Source organism: Apis florea, unplaced genomic scaffold, assembly GCF_048593485.1.
Source record: "Apis florea isolate Af1SG1 unplaced genomic scaffold, ASM4859348v1 contig_2492_pilon, whole genome shotgun sequence".
NCBI lineage: Eukaryota > Metazoa > Arthropoda > Insecta > Hymenoptera > Apidae > Apis > Apis florea.
Genome location: NW_028256593.1, coordinates 4,753,009 through 4,775,006, shown reverse-complemented (window position 1 = coordinate 4,775,006; position 21,998 = coordinate 4,753,009). Strand labels below are relative to the sequence as shown.

General features: G+C 34.0%; 1 protein-coding gene across 1 annotated transcript in view; it reads left to right on the top strand.

Annotated features, from left to right (window-relative positions):
• Window positions 1–21,548, top strand: part of LOC147657947 (uncharacterized) — a 43,051-nt gene extending 21,503 nt beyond the window's left edge. Inside the window, exon 4 of the mRNA XM_086905648.1 lies at window positions 21,364–21,548. Coding sequence (XP_086761774.1) covers window positions 21,364–21,367 — 4 coding nt within the window. The 3' untranslated portion in view covers window positions 21,368–21,548. The remainder of the gene's footprint in view (window positions 1–21,363) is intronic.
• Window positions 21,549–21,998: the final 450 nt, after the last annotated feature.

Genomic DNA, 21,998 nt, shown 5'->3' with positions numbered 1-21,998 from the left:
TTTTAATATTCATTTTTAAAAAATTATGGTTATTTCGTATTGCAGTTTTTATACTTATATCATATTCGAAGTAAGTACAGTTCATATACTCACCTTGACCTTGAGATATTCTATTGTTAGTTTTTTAAAAAAATAATACACCTGTAGCAATTTCGAATTTTCATTTTTACTAAATCTCAAATTATTTATACATTTCCCTTATTTATTTTATAAAATAACTTGAGATTAGATTAAAAATATACAATTTTCATAGTATCCAAGATAGTAGATGATTCGTTTCAAACGTTGAAATGAAAGTTTTCCAAGGACTTCGCTTTTAACTTCGTTTTCAAGGATATTGGTCAGGAATTTTACGCGAGTTTCCATTGATTTTTGCATTCGTGTATACAGTGACACTCGCCCTCGAGCTTGCTTACGCTGATCTTTGGCTTTGACTTCGTCACAAATTTGCGACACGATTGTGTACGATAATTTACAAGCCGATCCATAACTCAGACGTTTCTAGTCTACGCGTTCGCGTTTCCTTGTTGTTGTTGTTGTTCGCGTCCCTGAAGTTTCGCCAAAAACAAGCTGACAACGTTTCGCTACCTCCGAAATTATCCAATCAAAAGTTCCGCCTAGCATCGTGCTGGATCGAGATACCGATGGAATTATACGTTATTCGTCCCTGTCACGTGTTCTCGTTCATCGTTTGTTCTAAATTCTTCCATAATAAAATCGAGATCCTGTAAATACTGTGGAGAATATTTATTTTTATTGTTATTTAGAAATTATTATCATTCGATTGTTTGTTAAGTTAATTAATTTAATCGAAATACTTTTTCTTTTTTTTTTTGTCACGAATTAAAATCAAGATTATTTTATTGGCTTATTCAAATTTTATAAAAGTTTCTGGAATTATTATTTTGAATTACAAGTTTAATCTTTTTCGCTGGTGAAAAGTTTATTTCAGGAAATAATTTACGTAATAATTATAGAATGTTCGTATAAATTTGATAGTATTATTAAATGATTTGTTCGTAGATTGTATTTAATATAATCTTACTGTTTAATTGTTTAAATGGAAAAATGAAAGATAATACTATGAATAATTTTGTATTTATTATATTCTTAATTGAAAATACAAATTGAAATGATTATCGGATATCGGTGATTTGCTCAATTATGAAAATAAAAGTTGTACGATTTCGACGGAATTAAAGGCTTGGCTTTATCAGTTATAATTAAATGATATAAAACTAAATAATCTGCTTTAGTCGTATCTAATCAGTTGATGGTTAAAATAATTCTCATTCAATTTGCCAAGTTGTTTTCGAAGAACTCCTATTATAACTTTAATCGTTGTCAAGTTGCACCAAAATGATAATACTTGAAGAAGTTGTGATATTCAAATCCTTTCCCGAGCCTGGTTACAACTTTTCTTCAATCCCTCTTGTTAAATCCTTGCTACACGCTGATACAATTACAATTTATCGAACAATTTCCCACTTCGTACATTTGTTACCCCTTTTTCCTCGAAACTATCAACCATCTTCTAATTAGCCACTATAACAGTCACCATAAGCGTCGCATAACCTCAATTAACGTCACATAATTTCATGACATACACAATTTCATGATACTTAAACGAGAATTAGAAATAATGTTCATAATTAATCACTTTTGTTAATTCTATGCTCCACTGAAAAATTGAAACCATATTATATAAAGCTACATTTGTAAACAAAGATGGATCATACATATAACCTCAATTTGTAAATAATTACAATTTCGCGTAATTTTTACAAATGGTAAGTAAAGAGGCTTACCACAAAATTGACGAATCTTGAAAAGTGGTTTAATCCATGAAGTCAGAAAGACTAATTTTCTTTTCTCGAAATTATTAACCATCTTCTAATTAATCACTATGACAGTCACCAAGCGTCGCATAACCTCAATTAATAGGTCACATGACTCTTGTACAAATTCGCAATATTTAAGCGAGAATTAAAAATAATGTTCGTAATTAATTTTTGTTAATTCTACGCTCTACTGAAAAATAGAAACCATATTATATGAACCTACATTTGTAAACGAGGATGGATTATACGCATAACCTCAATTTGTAAACGAAAGCAGATTACACAGAATCGTAAAACCTCACGATAAAACATTAGAATTGTTCGAATGGCAAGTAAAGACTTGGCACCAAGATTCTTGATTCTGTTAAATGCAGAAATCGATTTTCCATGAAACTATCAATCATTTTCCGATTATACTCCAAATCGCTCTAACACATAACTTCACATAACCTCATAATGAGAATTAAAAGTGATGCTCACAATTAACCACTTCTTCTAATTCCACGCACACAGAAATCCTACTACATAATTCAAACCTACGTTCGTAAACAAAAATGGACATAACCTCAATTTATAAACAAAGGTAAACCACGCAGAATCGTAAAAAATCTCACGATGGAAGATTAGAAACGCAATTGTTCGAATTACAATCAAATGCTTGCCACCAAGATTCGCGAGGCTTGGAAAATTAAGACTTAATTCTGTTAAACGCAGAAACCGATTGAAAAAACGATTGAACAGCGTCCAAGAAGCCGACCAGACTTCTATTGGATCCAATCGACGAAAATAGGTTGGAAGATTGGTGTTCCACGACCATGACTTGGTTAAGATCGATACTCACACGTGATATTTCCCGCTTTTTTCCTGATCGTGCCTACTACGCGCAATTCGACGAACTTTGTGCACGCGTTTTTTCTGCCCTCTTCTTTATTTCGACTCCTCCCCGCCTCTCGGCAGCGCTGTGAGGGGGGGAACGCTCGTGTCTAGCGAAAACGAGCGTTTGTTTCGCTTCGAGACACGTTGATAGATGGCTGGGGCGAGGGGAATAAGAAAGTACGAAGAGAGAAGGGTCCCTCCCTCGAGTTTGACGCAATTTCGATCCTTACACGAATTTATGGCGACGTTGCCTTTCTTCGAGCACGATTAAGTGGGTTTCGGGGACGTTTTGAGGTTAGGTTGATTCGGTAGATTGTTTTAGGTTAGAAATATGGGGATATGAATATATTTAGATGTTGAAGAAATTTTCTTTTCTTTTCTTTTTTTCTTATGCTCTCGAAGAATGAGAGTAAAGGATGGTAATATAATGGTACAATATCGAAATTGAAATTTTAATACTGATTTATATAGTGACATTAATGATTTTAGAGATTGGCATTGATATTTTACTTGGTGTAAATGCTTTCTGAATGAATTGCGAAATTTTCGCGGGAAGAAGTTTAAGCAAATAAATGGAAATGAAAGATAAGCAAGGAATTAGAAATATTATAGGTTAAAGTTGGATTTCGATTCAACAACAATTTGACAAACATAGTCAGATTTTCATGAAATTTAAAGAGATCGTATGAAATTTATCTTAATCTTGTCACTTTTAATTATTTTCTTGTTTAATGAACCTTCCACTTTAACAGTTTCTATGGGTTCTTCTTCTCTCAAGAATCTTCAAAGAATCCTTACAAGTCTTAGCATCAATCATTATACAACAAATTTCAATTCAGTCTCAATCCGGTTCAATCTCTTTTCTATCCTGAAACATAATACAAACATTTTGTTCGATCAAAAATGTATTTCAAAAAAAAAAAAATCCAATTATAATTTCTATAATTATATAATTTTACTCATTCTCTTCAACTCTCTTTTTTTTTTTTTTTTCATAGAAATAACGATACCCAAATTGCTATATTCATATTCTCTATTCATATTTCACCTTTTTCTTTTTATATATACATATATATTTATTCTATTCTCTAGAAAGTAAACAAACGATTCCAAACACGGATTGTTGAAAAGTGCACAAGTTTAGCGCTTCAGAAAAGCGGTCCAAGGAAATTTTTTTCAAGCATTTAAAAGAAAAAAAAAAAAAAAAGAAGAAACGGAAACGTTCGCCACTCGAGTTCTTGAACCAGTCCAGAAGGTTGACTCTCTATTTTTCCCCGTTCGCCTCGTGTTTACAAGCTCCTCAACCGGAATATAGCGACTGGCGCGCTAGTTTCTCTTCGTTTGGACGGAAAAACACACCACGTGTCCGCTCTCCCAGCTTTTTAGATGCTTTCCGCGAACACGGGGTGTTACGATGCACGGAGAAAAATAAACCGGCGTATTCAAAGGTCTCTCTTTTTATAACCGTACACGATTGAATCGTAGACAAATATTTGTTGAACGCGATTTAATTATTTTTACGCGAGGAGGAAAAAAGAATCGAAATCGAATAATAATAATAATTTCATCGTTTCAGCGATTTTTTAATTTTATAATGTGAAAAACTCGAATGTGTAAAACTCGTTCGAGATTAAAGAGTCATCGTTAAAATTCTTAGAGAAATAAGGAATGTGTTGATAATTGAGCCAATTAGTCGAATCGATGATTGTGTCACGATTAATTCCGCGAAAATTACATCAATTACCTGCAATTTTAACAGTCTTCTCTATCCGTTGTAACGCTGTTTGTATTAAATTATTCACAAAACATTGTGTTTTTTCAATAATGCGAAACAGACAGAGCACAATTGTTTCCCATCTGCAGAAGCGAATGGAAAGGATCAAGATCCGAAAATTTCCAAAATTCGTTGGAAATTAATTTACTTCGAAGCAATATTTTCTCTGACAAAATTCATCTTTTTTAATTCTCTTCAAGATAACGAATCGAATTTTAATAATTTTATCTACGGGAGCCAGAGAACGATTCATCGACCGAAATCGTGAATAAAATAGGGGGGAAGGGGAAAGTTTGGCCGGCGATCGAGCAATCCTTATTTCAATCAAAAGTGACAAAGCCTCGGTCAGATTTGATATCCGATCATCAATGAAGAATGGAAAGGAGAGAGGAACTATTGTCTCCGTTTCTACGAACCTTGTGATTGAAAATTCGAAGGAAAAAGACGTTGGAGATCTTGATTGCAGGGGGTGAGAATCAGTAGACCTTCGAACGTCTCTTATTAAATATCTCGTTTCATATTTCTATATCTCGCGTCTTCAAGGCTTCGCTAACTCCTTTTTTCCCCTTTCTTTCTTCAACCTCCTTTTGTTCTCTCTCTCGATGTCTTCGAAAAAAGATTCATCGTTCTTTCTTTTGATTTGAATTTTGGATAGATCAAATTGTGCCAATTAGAGATTTTTTCCTCCTCCTCTTCTTCTAACAAAAATTATTATTGTTAAATTATACGTAGAATTTTATGTGAGAATTTTTTATGAATAATTTTACGAATAAATTAATTCATTCGATTTTTCGATCAAATAATATTCCTCCTTTGTATTTTTGACTTTGCATGGAAAGTTTATTAGCTTTAACACGCGTATTTGTAGAGAATTATCTTTGCATTCGATAATTAATACTTCTTTCATTAGATATTTTAATTCTTACCTTTATTACATTCTGAAAAATATTTGCCTTCGTTGAACTACTGTTTTACTTAAGTTTAATCAATAAACACGATCAAAATTTAACCAGACTGATAATCAAGCACTGTCTTCGAAAAATTTTTCCTTTCGCAGTTTTTCCACGCACGAGGGTTAAAAAAAAAAAAAAAAGGAGATTCGACAAGAAAATTCGCCCTCCTTCGTTCGCCCGCGAAACGAGAAACAGTGTCATCGATTTCACGCGGTATTTGGGTTAACAGAATTCAGAGACGACATTCAACGCAGATCGAATAGAATAATCATCATATTCGTGAAAACCGAACTGCTGATAATAATTCCGTCGAAGCCTCGAGAAGGCTCGAGCCTTCTTCCCAAATTTCCATCTATAACGAAGGATTTAACCGATTTCAAATCAGGGCAAAACGAAATTAGATACGTTCCTTGCTCCTTCCTTATTTCACGCAATTCCCATCCCACGAATTCCTTGGGTTAAGCGAGTGGCGAATTGCATTTAGTCGAAAGGAAGCACGATTTCCAGGTTAGAGATTATATTTCGTTTGAAATCGAAGAGGAAAATGTAGGAAGATCATCGATTAATCCACACGATAATTATCGGGTTGTTCGGAAAGTAATTTCTTTGTTTTACACGACAATGAAACACCAAGTCGTTTCACGCGATCATAAACAGTCCAATTCGACAAATTCACTGTAGCGATTTCTCGAGTTGTTATTCGTCGGTTTGCTTCGATCTGTGTCTTTATTTTGTCTTCGACTGGTCTTCTGAATTTTAAAAACTAGTTTCGACACTGACGTATCATTATATACACCTTTTCGGTAATAAAAAAGTGAAATATGCCGAAAATGTTCCTTTCGGTCTCGCATCTTTGTTTATTACGCGCGAGAAACACAAAAGCACATAATCGAACGAGTTTTTCTTATAAATAGACCACGAAATACCGACTCTCGAAATGTAATAACAACAACACAATGGTTTGGAACGAAGTTGGCTGGATAAAGTTCAACACTAGCGACACTCGCGTGAAAAAACGAAATTACTTTCCGAGCAACTCATTATTTACGTTCGACGTCTGTCGAACAGGTGATTTGAATCCGTGTAGCAACCACGTAGAAGCGAGGTCTTCTGCGTAGGTCAAGTTCAAATTAGAAAAGTTCTTGATTTACGTGTAAAGTTCACGAATTTATTTGAGATATAAATTCACTGCCGAAGAAATCGTGATACGTGCGAGAAAAATATTTCTCGAGGCCACGTGACGTGGTAGAACGTTAACCACTTTCTACGCGAAAACACGCGACTTAATTACAGGAAACCGAGGATTTCCCGTGTTCCACTTCCGTTGTGGTGGTATTCATGACGCGATTGCACGGCTCCATTAACTTCTCTGCGAGAGGCACGTTGTGACCATCCCGTTACCCACGTAATCCCATTTAACTTAGTGATAGTCATCGAATTTGTCGATAAGTCGCTTCAAACACAGAGAAGACATTCCCCTTAAGTAAGTCGTATTTATTATATACGTAATCTTTATTTTCCCTTGTTTATATTATTAATCTTTAAAAGTATATATATGTATTAGATCTAAAACTTGTTCTTGCACGGTTTTATTCAAGTGATACTTAATTTCACTATTTTTAATAATAATTGGAATAATAATAATCGTTGGAAATTGATGTTAGTATTAATAATATGTCTCACTCGTTCAAAGACATGCTCAAATTGCTTATAATTTATAACTTAAAAATGTTCCTCTACTTTTATATTTCTCTTCCAGAGAAATTCCACTCTGTTTACAACAAGTAGTTTAAACAAGAATTAAAGATTATACAATAGAAATACAATAAAGATAGATGATCTTTAGAGATACAAATATTTCTGAAATAAAATATTAAAAAGAGAGACGCGGAGCTTCGATAACTCGAGCGGCAATCGCTTTGCATATTCGAGTTTCTGAATATCAACCGACCTTCTTTCGAGGTTAAACGAGGTCGCTCTCTCTCTCTCTCTCTCTCTTCCACCCTCCCCCTCGCCTCCACGACCTTCATCCCCCGCGTCTACAGCCCTTTCGTCACTCAACGCCTAGCTGGTGACGCGTTAATTAACAATTTCGAATTCACTTCCGTGCGAATCGATTGTTCTCGAATCGATCGTGGTATACCGCGCAATCCACTCTCTCACGATCGATGGTTGGGGGATGGCTCCCTCCTTCTGCGACTGTAGATATTCCAGACCAGTAGAATAGAATTACGACACGATTTTGGTTTTTCGCGCTTTTTTGACGAATTACTTCTCTTCTTTTTTTTTTTTTTTTTTGCTTCGGTCGACGAAATGGCGGGAATTTTGAAAAATGGAAGGTTTCGTTATTCGTCCAATTTGGTTTTTGAACGAAATTTTGCTCGCTTGTTGCGGGAAAATTGGCAGTTAATTTCCTTCACGCTTCAAAATAATTGGAAAAATGGGAATGCGAAAAAGGGATATTTTTTTCGATTTAAATATTTTTCTTTCTTTCCCCCCCCCCTCCTTTTTTTTCGAATGGAAATTTGAATAGCATTACACATACCTTCGTCACTCGTTTACGGGTTGTTTATACGGGTCGTTAATTTTTTATTGCACGCGGTCGTTGCCAAGTTGTTCGAGGGTTGATTAAAATTTTCACATTGTATTTTAAAGGATACAATGCAACACGTGAAATTACTCTTTGTTGAATATCGTTGAAATATTCGTCCCACCTTTGCCGATATTTCTCGAAAAGGATCCAATTTTCCTCTTTTCCAACAAATTTATAAATCCAGCAACCGAGATCATATTGGAACACGAACAAACATTGAATATTGAATAATTCATAAGTGTGCGCTCATATTATTTTTTTTTTTTTTTTTTCTTTCTCAACTCGTGCGAAAAATATTCCGAAAAAGTCAAGTTCAATGCAGAAAATATGGAGAGAAGATGGCAGAATATAATTGAACGAAACGAAAGCTTTAATTTTGAAAATAGCAATTGACAAATAGTTCGAAAGCACTTTTTTCTTTTTTAACTTTCGTGCATCGAAATTTACATTTCATTCGGAAAAACGAGGAGAGAACCTTCCCTTTCTGAGAAACGGAAACGAAAGAAGATTAAAGAAAGAGAAAAAAAAAAAAATCGATGAAACGTTTCGATACATGTATTCCATGTCCACGGAGAAGAAACGATCGTGGATATCGTCGCTTTCCGCCTCGAGCGAGCACCAAGATGACGAGAGCCGATACAAACCGAAAGAAATTCCACACGAAACGTTCCCGAGTCCCGTGTATCGTCCTTTGTATATCGAGCTATATCTTTCCCTTTTTTTTCATTGTCAACGTTGCACATTATTCTTTTTTCCCCTCTTTCTTGTCGACGCAACATGCAAATAATTGTAAATTTGCATTGTAAATTTTCCTCTTTCCGAGGAATGCGCCATGTGCGCCGCGAGTTTTCAAAACCTTCGAATCTTCAAACGCCACGTCCGTCTTAAAATTGTTTAGTGGCCCATTTACGAGTGACGTTTACTCGCCATCTGGTTGGATCGTTCCAGGCCAAAAGGGACGAGCTCTCCCCGCTCGTCGAACCACGTGTGGAATAAAATTGAGAAATTGAGAAAAATCGACTCTTCTCTACGATCGATATTATGTACGAATAAATACTTATAATTTGTAATGTTGAAAATGAATGTAATTATTTTTAACCTCGTTACTTTTTCGTCAACTCTGAAGCAGAATGAATCAAGGACAATCCTGGATGATATATGGCTCTGTGACAAAGTAATTGGAATTAACATGATCACAGATTGGAACGAATAATTCAGTTTAAATATGATATTACGACTTTAGCCGGACATTCAATCTTCCTTTTCTATCTCGCTAATTCACGACCCCGCGTATTCTCGACCGAATTAATAAACCATCCTGCTTTTCTTCTTCAGACCTTTCTTACCCAAACTGGACAGTCGTAAATACGTCGACCCCTTCGACCCAATGAGATCATTTATCTCCGACTTCCAATTATCTATTTTGCCAACGAACGATTTAACTCACCCCTCCTCCGCCAGAATAATCTCGATTTCATTAACCATCTGTGCGCCGACTAGTGTAAAATTATTCCCGATTAAACTTGGAACTTGACTTTTATTCACGAGCCTCTTACTTCTTTTTCGATTTCGCCAATTGAATCCTCGAGATTCAAATGGAGCTTGGATCGATAATAAGGCAATTTTATCGATGGAGTTTTCTGGTTCGTGTCTAGGCTACAACAGTCAAGTCGTGTTCTTTTTTTCTCTTTATCCATATGGATTTTCTTTGTGGTGATTATTGCTCGTTACGTTATTAATTATTGATTTAGCAATAATTTGTTAAATTGTTGTTTTTTTGTTAATTCTCCTTTGGTTTTCTATCAGGCTCTGGTTAAATTCCTAGCTCTATCAGATTCCACGTTCTTTTTCAATCTAGTTGGGTTTTGAAGTACTTTTACTCAGGTTTAGGGTAATTAGATTTAGCTTTTGATTTTGGATTCTGTGCTGATTAGGTTTATATCGAGTTTGTGCATATGGAAGAATTGGAGAGTTTCCCTTAACGAAGGAAGGATTTAATAACAGTCCACGTGTATCGTTAGTTCTTAACTTGATTGATATACCAATCTTAAACTGAGATCGAGTTTTGTTAACTTTAACTTTTTGAATCGATGATCAGATTAAAATCGTGGTACGAGTTTTGTCCAGAATTTTCAATCATTTTTCGCCTTTCAATCTCGTACCTCTCGAACCTTGCAATGTATCGGTTTTTGTGTGTACGCATTTGAATCTCTCGCATCGAAATTGTACGGCTCGGAAACATTCCAATCTCTGCACGTCGACGAGGCTTTATAAACTCGTACAAAATCTTTTAACTGCGAAGTTTTTTAACTGAACAGCAAGTTAAGTAAACTTTGAATGTTTTAGAATTCCACAACTTTTCTACTTTAAACTTTATATAGCTCTTTCCATTGTGAAACTTCGAAATTTCTGATTTCTATCCCCCCCCCACTCCAATATTGAACTTTCAAAAATTCTCAAACCTCAAGTGTCCGGATCTTTGACCCCGTTGATTTCTCTCTTCGTCCCAGTTCCAATTTGATTCTATCCTTTACCTCTCAGAGCTCATCATTTTACATTTCTTCAACAAATGAGTAGTATCTCTTAAAATTTCTCTGCTCAACACTTTTCTATGTAGTATTTGTATTATTTATATAAATTTAACATGAAATTTGTTAACAAAAGCTTTCATTTTGGTGTAAAATTTTAAATTTGCAAATTTTTATCTCTTTCCAATCTTCCATCGAACTTGACCTACTTCTCGGAGTTTTAGGTTAGGTTTTTAACGTCGTCGAGCCTCTATTCCTTGGATTCGTTCGAACTTCGATCCTGTTTTTTTCCACCTCAGCCTACTCTTAGCCGCGGCAAAACTAATGGCTTGATTAAAGCCATGTCATGAAACGACGTCAAATTTACTCAAGCGAATCCTCCGCTCGCGAACAACCAATTAATGACTTTCCTTTCATCAAATATGTAATGTCACGTAGATGGAAATCCCTAAACATTGCTACAATTATTTATTTTTTTTTTTTCCTTCTTTTTCCCGTTATTTTTAGATTCAAGAGATCGATGCTGCCTACTTTTCTTCCGATTAAAACTGTTACGCTGTTATTTTTGCAAATAAATTCCCCTAGATTATCTAGGGGAAACTAGATCAAAGTTTTCCTCGAAACTTTTAGGCGTTGAAACCTCGAAAGTTGGAATACGAGGCAACAGAAGTTTTTACGTGTTTGTTCCTTTTCAAATGATTTCAAAATCTTAGATTGTATCGTTGTAAGAAATTGTAATATATTAAATTGACTCGCATCTTTTTTCTTAAATCATAAGACGTACGATTTTATGTGATATTTTCATTTATCGATTATTGCAAATTTTATTACGGATCGCATGTTATAACCTATCAGATTTTAAAAATCTTAAGACATATTTCTTCGTAGAAAAATAACGATTAAAAGTTCAATCCCCTGTCGAAAATGATTCGTCTAATTAATTTCAATGCAAAATGGTTCTTTGTGACATACTTACTTGGCACAGGGGAGCCAAAGGTCCGTTTTAACGCGACACACATTTTTTAATATGTATTTTCCCCAGTGCCAGCTTTAAAATTTTTGTTGAAAAAGAAAAAAATGAAACGTTGAAAAATGAACTATCAACTTCGAAGACGTTTTTAATCGTACCATAAAATTTTTTTATACACGTATGTACATTATTTTATTAGACACCTGTTCCACTTCAAACGACATAAATATTTCAACTCATTATCGCGACAGAAGATCGTGACAGAAGATCATGATGAACGTAATAACGTGGTTAATAATTTCCCTTTACTTTTATTCTATTCGTTGAAAAAGAAGAAGAAGAAGAAAAAAAAAAGAAATTATTATTTTAGAGTGAAATACGCGACACCGAAGGAAGAATAAAATTCAAAACTCGAGACGTGAACGAGAAGTGCGGATATTTAAGGAATATTTTGCGCCAGGTTTTGGTGGGGAAAATATCCAGACCAGAAGACAAAATTTAGCATGGCGTATACGTGACGCACGTTCAGATAGCTTTTTGCTGAAAACGTTGAAATATAAATGCCACGGAAAATAATAATAAGACGAGTTTTTGGTCGAATTTTTAATTGAAATTTCGATCCAATGTTTAATCAAAAAAACGTTTAATCCATAGTTTTAAAATTTTTCCCTCCGCATTTTCATTTCTGACTCTTTTTTTTTCCCCCTTTTTTTTTTTTTTTTTTTTATATACATAGAATTCATTATTCTCGCGAGATCTTTTGATAAATATACGTGATGATTCTTTTCTAGTTACCACAACTAGGCCATTAGTTAGTTGGCTGGTCTGTCATTGGGAATAAAAAGGAAAAGAAAGAAAGAAAAAAAAAAGAAGAACAAAGAAGGAGAGAAAAAGTTCAGATTTACGATCGTGATAAAATTTTATTTTTCATACCGTACACGGTACGGAATTAACTTGGTGAAATATTGTAACACGGTAATCGTGTATTATATATCGATTCATGTAGCGTATAATACACATCTAATGGTTTCATCTTCATCCCTCACGTGAACGTTCGGCTTATGTTATCGCTACATGCACTCCGGATCACGCATCATCGGCCATGTAGAATATCAAGCTTACGTACGTACGCGTACTGAGAAATGGATTACATCTATATTAAATTAATTGCAAAAGTTTAGTTTCTAATTAGATGCAAATTAAAAATCCTTTCTATTCATTAAAGTTAATTAAGATAAGATCTTTTTCCTGGACGTCATTCGAAAAAACAGACGAAAAAAAAAAAAAAGAAAAAAGAAAAGATTGCAACGAGATTAAAAATAATAAATTATACGTTTTGAAAAGTTTAAAAAAAGAATTGAAGGGATCACATAATTTTATTATCATAAATTTATCGCAATGAATTTGAGAAACGGTGTGAAATTTATATTTTCGTGTTAATAAAATTGTTATAATTACCAGCAACTTCTTCGAAGAGAATGAAAAGAAGTTTCTTTTTTACTTCTCATCGAGAACGTTGTTAACAAATTTCACCAACTATATATATTCCATTGCTTCGCTTAATAATTTTATTATAAGATTAAAAAACTTCGTTACATCCAACGCGTTTGCATGAATCTTGACTATCTCTGTCTCCTTTTCTTCGAATAATTATGTCCCTCAACTTCTTACAACGCGAATAAACTTTTTCCCCGTCTTTACAATTACTTTTAGCTTTTTTTCGGATACACCGAGTTTATAAGTGAAAAACGTATTAATTCTAAAAAAAAAAAAAAAAAAAAAAAAAGAGAAGAGAAAAAAATATTGTCAATCATACTCGTTTAAGAATTATCGTTTAAAAATTTTCTGAACCTTTTACGTCACGTTTTAGAAAATTATAATTACTTGGAAATACAAAATAATTTAGCGATTAATTTAATTAACAAAAATTCTAACACAATCATAAATAGATGATCGATATAGAATTAATCAATGATAAATTAGATGATTAATTGTAATTTCGATAAACACTTTGATGGAAAATATTATTTATTATATATTTATTTATTAGCGAATAATTTTCTCCTCTGGAAATAAATTTCGAAAGGAAGAAAAATTACGAACGAACGAGGATAATCGGATCTAAACATCTCTCGTTATTAAAAATGTCACGAAGGGTGTTCCTGTTCGTTGATCATCACAATTCGAAGCTTTCGCTCTGAATTATTCTCGTGATAATGGATCACCAGCGAAGGGTCCATCTACTCTCCAGACACCGTTCTCAGTAAAAATCTGAAGGTTTATAACACGGAAAGATTTTTCCCCTTTTTATTTTTATTTTTTTATATTTCTATCTCGAGACTCTCTTTCCTCCCACGTATATATTCAAGTGTACAAGTTCTCACCTTTCATCGATGTTCCAACGAAACATTTCACTTGGAAGAAAGGCATACTCCTATTCTGGGATGGTCTTTTCTCGTTTTTGAAATGTTTGCATTCCGATGTTTTCATTTAATTTGAATCAATTTGAGGTCACTTTGAGGCCTTGATTCCCTCTGGATATTAATTATGATCTTTTTCGTTTTCTTCATCTTCTTTTTTCTATTCCTTTTTTGTTTCTATTTTTGTATCGACAGATTGAGTTTGGATTAGGCCAAGTTTACTTCTCACTTGGACATTTAGGATAATATCTTTAGGATAATCTTTTTCGTTTTCTTCTATGCTCTTTCTTTTCCCCTTTATTTCTATTTTTGGATCAACAGATTAAGTTTAGATTAGGTCGAGTTTACTTTTTTCACTTGGATATTTATTATCGTCGTAGGATAATCTTTTTCAACTTTTGTGCTCTTTTCTCTCTTTATTTCTATTTTTGGATCAGCAGATTAAGTTTAGGTCGAGTTTACTTTTCACTTGGAATTTTAATTATTGTTAGGATAATCTTTTTCGTTTTTTTCAACTTTTTGTTCTTCCTTCCCTTTATTTCTATTTTTGGTCAACAAATTAAGTTTACTGTTTACTTTTTACTTGTATATTTATTATCCTTAGGATAACTTTTATCATTTTCTTCACTTTCTATCCTCTTCTTTCCTTTTATTTCTATTTTTGGATCAACAGATTACGTTTAGATTGAGTTAACTTCTCACTTGGATATTTATTATCCTTTTTCTTCACTTTCTATGCTCTTCTTTCCCTTTATTTTTATTTTTGGTCAACAAATTAAGTTTATTTTTTATTTGGATATTTATTATCCTTAGGATAACTTTTATCATTTTCTTCACTTTCTATGCTCTTCTTTCCCTTTATTTTTATTTCTGGTCAACAAATTAAGTTTACTGTTTACTTTTTATTTGGATATTTATTATCCTTAGGATAACTTTTTTCGTTTTCTTCACTTCTATCCTCTTCTTTCCCTTTATTTCTATTTTTGGATCAACAGATTACGTTTAGATTGAGTTAACTTCTCACTTGGATATTTATTATCCTTTTTCTTCACTTTCTATGCTCTTCTTTCCCTTTATTTTTATTTTTGGTCAACAAATTAAGTTTACTTTTTATTTGGATATTTGTTATCCTTAGGATAACTTTTTTCGTTTTCTTCACTTTCTATCTTCTTCTTTCCCTTTATTTCTATTTTTGGATCAACAGATTACGTTTAGATTGAGTTAACTTCTCACTTGGATATTTATTATCCTTTTTCTTCACTTTCTATGCTCTTCTTTCCCTTTATTTCTATTTTTGGATCAACAGATTAAGTTTAGATTAAATCGAGTTTACTGTTTTCATGTTGGACATTAATTATCGTTAAGATTTTTTTCTTCTACATCTATCTTCCGTGTACTTTTTCGTTCTTATCGTATCTCTATTTTTAGATCAACAGGTCAATTTAGATCATTGCTTTCACTTGGACATGAAATATCGTTCCAATATTTTTCCTCTTCTTCTATGCTCCTCCCCCCTCTCTCTATCTTGTTCTATCAACAAATTAATCTAGATCAGGTTGAGGTTTACTGTCCCTTCAATTTTTTCCCCGTTTCTTTTTTCTTGATCCCTCCCTACTCCTCTTCCTCCTTATCGTATTTCGTTCCATTCTTGGATCAACAGATTAAGTTTAGATTAGCTCAAGTTTCTTCCTTTTCCCCCTTGGCTGGACATTGATTTTCTTCGCCATCTTTGCCATTTCGTTCCATTTTTAAATCGGCACAATCTAACAACAATCTTCCAAAACGAATATTTTCCAGACATAATGATAACTATTCCCCTTTTCCTAATCTCTCGACTCATAACTTTCAAAGAGCAGAATCATCCTCCAGTAAATTTTCGCTTCGAAAAAATTTGCTAATTTCGAGATTCGAGAAATGGAATCGAAAGAGTCGGCGAAGAGTCGCCCCCTGCTTTTTCGAAAACAAGCAAAGAGGAAATGATCGGATGGCGTGGAGAATCATTTGGCGAAAAATTGGCGACAGAAGAGGAGATCCAATTCGATCGAAATGAAAACGGGTTTCCTCGCCATCCGTCGAACTTGGCTCATTCTCGTTTAAAACAATACACCGAATTTCTCTCCCTTCGACCGACACAAACGCAATTAGCCGAGGAATTTCGATTTGGAAAAATTTTTCTCCACACGTTTTTCGTCGTCGAAACGACCACTCGTGCGGTGTCTGCGGTTTTTTTCCAGTGTTTACAGGAAATCGTTCTCGAAAAACGATTTTTAATATGGTTTGCGCGAAATCGTTTGGAAAGTGGTTTTTCGAGGGGGGACGAAAATTGGAGTACGAACATTTGAGAAAATAGAATTTTCGATTCGCGGTGTTTTTGAGCATCTCCTCGATGTTTATTTCTCAACTCTCTTTTCGAACGGGCATTTAATTTTGTTAACTGTGAAACAGCCGCTCGTCAGTTATTCGATGGAACGAAAAAAAGAAAAAAATGAGTTTACAATAGTGCGGTAAAGATTCGATTAAAGATGCTTGGATGAAGTCGATGTCTGAAGTCTTCTTATATAAAATTGTTTGCAAAGGTTGTTTAATTATCGAGAGATCGCAAGAAATTCAACTTGGCCAAGAATATATTACGCTCTTCGTGCTATTATTCTTCGTGGAATAAACGAAAGAAATCATTGAATTCCAAGATTTTTAAATCTTAGATAGATTTTAGATAGGCTTCTCAGACACCTTGATTCAGATAGCTTAAGACATGATAATTAACGGTTGATTATAATTAATGAGACAGTGATCGTTTACTATTCCTCGCCAACTTTTTATTAAAAAAGTTTTTTTATCCTTCTTCATTTCACAGAGAAGAGTGTTTCATTATAATCCTTAAACTTTTCGAGCGAACCGCATTACTCCTTAAAATTCTTTATCTTCGTTTAAACGAAGATGCAACGCCTATAAAAAGAAGAGAGAGAGAGAGAGAGAAAATCACGTAACAAATTCGTCGAATGCCGTTCATAAAATCCGAGGGCAAAAATATAGGGGCAATGGAGAAGAATAATACGAGGCCAGAACGTAATTAGAACCGGAACTTGTAATTCAGAATAAGATGGAATGGTTTCTCTCTTCGAGAAATAAAATTCCAGTATTTCGAAAGGCGGTTCGCGTGACCCTTAAACGAGCCGTAATTTCTTTAATGTTTAATCTCCGGCCTTTGGTTTTAGAAAAAAAAAAAAAAGAAAGGAAAACTTTATTGGCCGTATATCGTGTCGGTTTCTCGGTGATCAAGAACGATATTGGCCACTAAAAGGGAAAAGGTATTAGAAATTCTATCTTGGCGTGAAATGAAATACAATGAAACAGTACGAAAATCATTGGAGCGATTTTACTCGAGAAACTGAAACTGGTGCTCAACAATTGCTCTTGATATTTTTTTGCTGATGGATTCTAGCAAAAAAAAAAAAAAAAAAAAGAGAAAAAAGCAAAATTTTATTCTTGGATAGACGTGATTGTCTTTATGCAATTGTCCAATATAATTCTTGAAAATCAATATCGATATTGAATTAGGAAGGTTAGTTAAATTAGTTAAGATTAAGTTAAATAGAGTCCTCAATGTTAATAATGAAAAATTTCTGAAAGTTGATTGTTTATTTCAGAGTTTTAAGCATATCAAGTTCGAAAAGTTAGGTTACAAGGGTTAGGTTAAGTTAGGTAGATATTTTCCAATATTCAATCATGAAAAGTAATTCTTGAAAATCAATTGTCGAGAGTTTTAGCAGACATATTGATGTCCAGTTAAGAAAGTTAGGTTAGGTAGATATTCTCCAGTATCCAACAATGAAAAGTAATTCCTGCAAGTTGTAGAATCGAGGATTTTTGATATTGAGGATATCAGTGACAACATTGAAAAGACAAATAGACACTCTTCAATGTCCAATAATGAAAAGTGATTCCTGTGAAAGTCAAGAGCTTTATAAGGATTATCGATATCGAGTTAGAAAAGTTAGGTTAGGTTAGATAGACATTTTCCAATATACAATAATGAAAAGTAATTTTTGAAAATCAATTGTCGAGAGTTTTAGCAGACATATTGATGTCCAGTTAAGAAAGTTAGGTTAGGTAGATATTCTCCAGTATCCAACAATGAAAAGTAATTCCTGCAAGTTGTAGAATCGAGGATTTTTGATATTGAGGATATCAGTGACAACATTGAAAAGACAAATAGACACTCTTCAATGTCCAATAATGAAAAGTGATTCCTGTGAAAGTCAAGAGCTTTATCAGGGTTATCGATATCGAGTTAGAAAAGTTAGGTTAGGTTAGATAGACATTTTCCAATATACAATAATGAAAAGTAATTTTTGAAAATCAATTGTCGAGAGTTTTAGCAGACATATTGATGTCCAGTTAAGAAAGTTAGGTTAGGTAGATATTCTCCAGTATCCAACAATGAAAAGTAATTCCTGCAAGTTGTAGAATCGAGGATTTTTGATATTGAGGATATCAGTGACAATATTGAAAAGACGAATAGACACTCTTCAATGTCCAATAATGAAAAGTGATTTCTGTGAAAGTCAAGAGCTTTATAAGGATTATCGATATCGAGTTAGAAAAGTTAGGTTAGGTTAGGTTAGATAGACATTTTCCAATATACAATAATGAAAAGTAATTCTTGAAAATCATTTGTCGAGAGTTTTAGCAGACATGTTGATGTCCAGTTATGAAAGTTAGGTTAGGTAGACATTCTCCAGTATCCAACAATGAAAAGTAATTCCTGCAATTTGTAGAATCGAGGATTTTTGATATTGAGGATATCAGTGTCAAGATTGAAAAGACAAATAGACACTCTTCAATGTCCAATAAAAATGATTCCTGTGAAACTCAACAGTTTTAGCGAAGACATTGATATCGAGTTAGAAAAGTTAGGTTAGGTTAGATAGATATTTTACAATAATGAAAAGTAATTTGCAGAATTTTCGTAGCTGGAGTATCAACGATGAGAAAGAAGGATAAAAATTCAACTAATTGTTCCGTCATCGACCATTTTTCCGATTCTGACTACCATTGGCAATATCGAAAGTGAAAGTCACGAGCGATGACACGATAATAAAGAATAAGATTGCGACGCCATGAAGGCGGACGCCGGCATGTTTCATGAAGAACGCTTGATTGAGCGCAATTTAATGGCGACTATCTTCGACATGGCATTTCGATGCGCTTATTGCTCGTTTACCGCCAATTGATTCGATGTCGTAACCTTCGTATCATTTTCTTTTACGGTGCATCGTTTCCGAGATAGTGTGTCACCAGATACTCGCTGTTATATCTTAACTCAATCTTTTCTTCGTGAATTAAATCTTTAATCTTTAATTATGTCCTCTTTAAAAAAAATCTGAGAATCGAATATTACGACAAGTAATTATTTCTACGTGATGAATAAATTTTTCTTCGTTTATCAAATCTTTCTTTCTCCTCGCTCGAGACATTTGGATGGCAAGTTGTTTCGCAAGAAGGCGATATAAAAGTTTCTTATTACGGTGTCTTATTTCTGATTGATCACGTGACGTTGATGTACGATGTAATCGCGTTACCCACTCCATGTTTGTTGCAGGGAATTTTATAGACGATCAAATTAGAGCATTAAACCAATAGTATCGATTTCAAACGATCTTAAAACGCGTTTATATATTTATCGTTGTCGAGAAGTTTCAAGAAGTTCAGGCACTAAAGATCTTTCAGATATTAATCCCTCGAAGTGGGATCCTCGTGTCATCTTCGCCTATCAATGGGAACGAATTCGATCGAGCAGAGACCAATGTTCCTCGACAATACAAACCCAACCAGGTTGAATCCTGATGTTGGCTGCGATAACAGTGTTTAAATTCACGAAGAGAAGCCGTCACTGAGAAGGAGAGAAGAAAGAAAGGGAAAAAAGAAGAAAAACACAATTCGCCATTTTTTCTGCGCTTCGCACTCACCGCAGTGCGTCGCGCGCCATCACTCTGCGGTCGTATGCGTATACTCCTTCCAATTTTTTTCACTCCCAACAGCTTGTAAGAAATTAACGTTTATAACATCTAGGCGTTGCAAATTGAAATAATAATAATAATAATAATAATTTATTTCGATCGAGGATGATAATTAACATCGAATTTTGGAAATTGAAAGAGGGTGAATAAAGTGAGGCGATCAAAATTAAAGGAAAAACGAGTTAATTTGCAAAGTTATTTTCACTTAGTATTCATTTATTCATGAAAAATCTTCTCGTTATCAACTTCACAGTATAGTTTCGCATAATAAAGCGCGGCACATTTTCCATTTTCTGTGAAAATAAACAATCCTTATAGGTGACGTTAATGGATATCGTCTCGTGTTTCAGAACATAAATTTAATATTCTCAATTTGTCAACAATTGTACCCGTACTATTTGCAATAATTCATTTAATCCAAAGCGAGCAAACAAGCGTTTTCACGTATTCTCTCACAACCGAGTCTCATATATTCAACGATTTCCCTTTTCAATTGGCAGAAACTCAATAAGTCAATCCATCGATCCGCCAATATCTCTTAATCAATAATCTTAAATCGATACTCCATACTCCGCTTCTTTTTCGAACTTTTCTTCGATCGATTCTTAGGATCGAAAATACGACCACTCTGTGCACCCATAATTCTTTCACGCGACCTAACCTCGAACAAATTGAATTCAGAATTAACTCGATACAGGTCTCTCGTTCAAGAGAACAAGAGTCTCGTTCGAGTCTCGATCTGATCAAACTATAGTAGATCCAAGGTTGGAATTCAACCACTTGTTGAAGTGTTAAGTTTCTGGTTACAAGCTGGGAGGAATTGATCCAAAGCCGAGGTCAACTCCAACATCCCTCTTTCGAGCATCTTCCATTTTGTTGAAAGAAAAGTTAACAAGATTGGCCACGGTCCGAAGATCGAACAATAAAAGTTTTCATCCACTTTAAAATCTTTAAAGCTTGACCAACTTTCTGGACAAGCTTTCTTTTTTCCTTCGAATCTCTGAGAGGTTTCTTCTTTCTCCTCTTTGTTTCCAGTCCTGGCAAGTCCACCCATTATGCAAACGTCATGCGAGCTTAAGCGATATAAGCTCGGTTGGACGATCGATTAGGTTAGGTTAGGTTAGGTTAGGTTCGATTAGAGCTTCGCATTGGCTTATGGCGAGGATTATTTTGAGGCGAGAGCGAGGAATCTTAGAGCTGAGTGATTAGTTTGGATTATGTCACGTTTGCATTCATTAAATGGACGTATCTGTTATTGTAAAAGTAAAAGTATCGCGTATTTATCGATAATCGTTTTCAACAAGTTTCACCAGCTTTTGCAGCGGGTATCGAGGCACGAAGAATTCTCGAAAGGTTCAGTTAAGTTAAGCGTGGTTCTACGATTTCAGATGAAACAGATGCCTGTTCATGTGGAAATGGAAGAGGAGGAAAGCGATTCAATGGTGGAAAGTTTTACAAGTTCAAAGTGATCAGCGCTGAATATTAATTGGGTTTTAAAAATTATCGAAAATTGTAGTCAAAGTTACGAGGGTTATGCGAATTAAAGAATAAAATATTGATCGAAAGATCGAAAGAGAGTGATATTTTTCTCTTCTTTTAAAAATCTTTAATAAATAATCTATTAAATGTAAGACAAAATGTTTACCTCTCGTGGATATAAATAAGATTTTTAAAGAGATATATATACATAAAATTAAATAAATTTAAAATATTCTTAATACTTAAATGATAATTCTCAAATTATTAGATTAAATAGTCTACTATTTTTTCCTCTTTAAAAATTTTTCACCGGTATATACTCCGGAGGACCAAGGCACTTCGCTTTTTTTACTTATCACGGTTTCAAGTCATTTTTACTAGCAACACGTCAAAACGAGAAGCAACGGCTAGATTAGAGCTGGGATTTACGATATTATCAAGAGTGAAGAGTAGTAGGAAAACTTTGAGTCCAACACAGTGATAGAAAAATATTGTCACGTGTAGATTTTTAAACTTTTCTAAAAACTCCTATTAGCCATAGAAT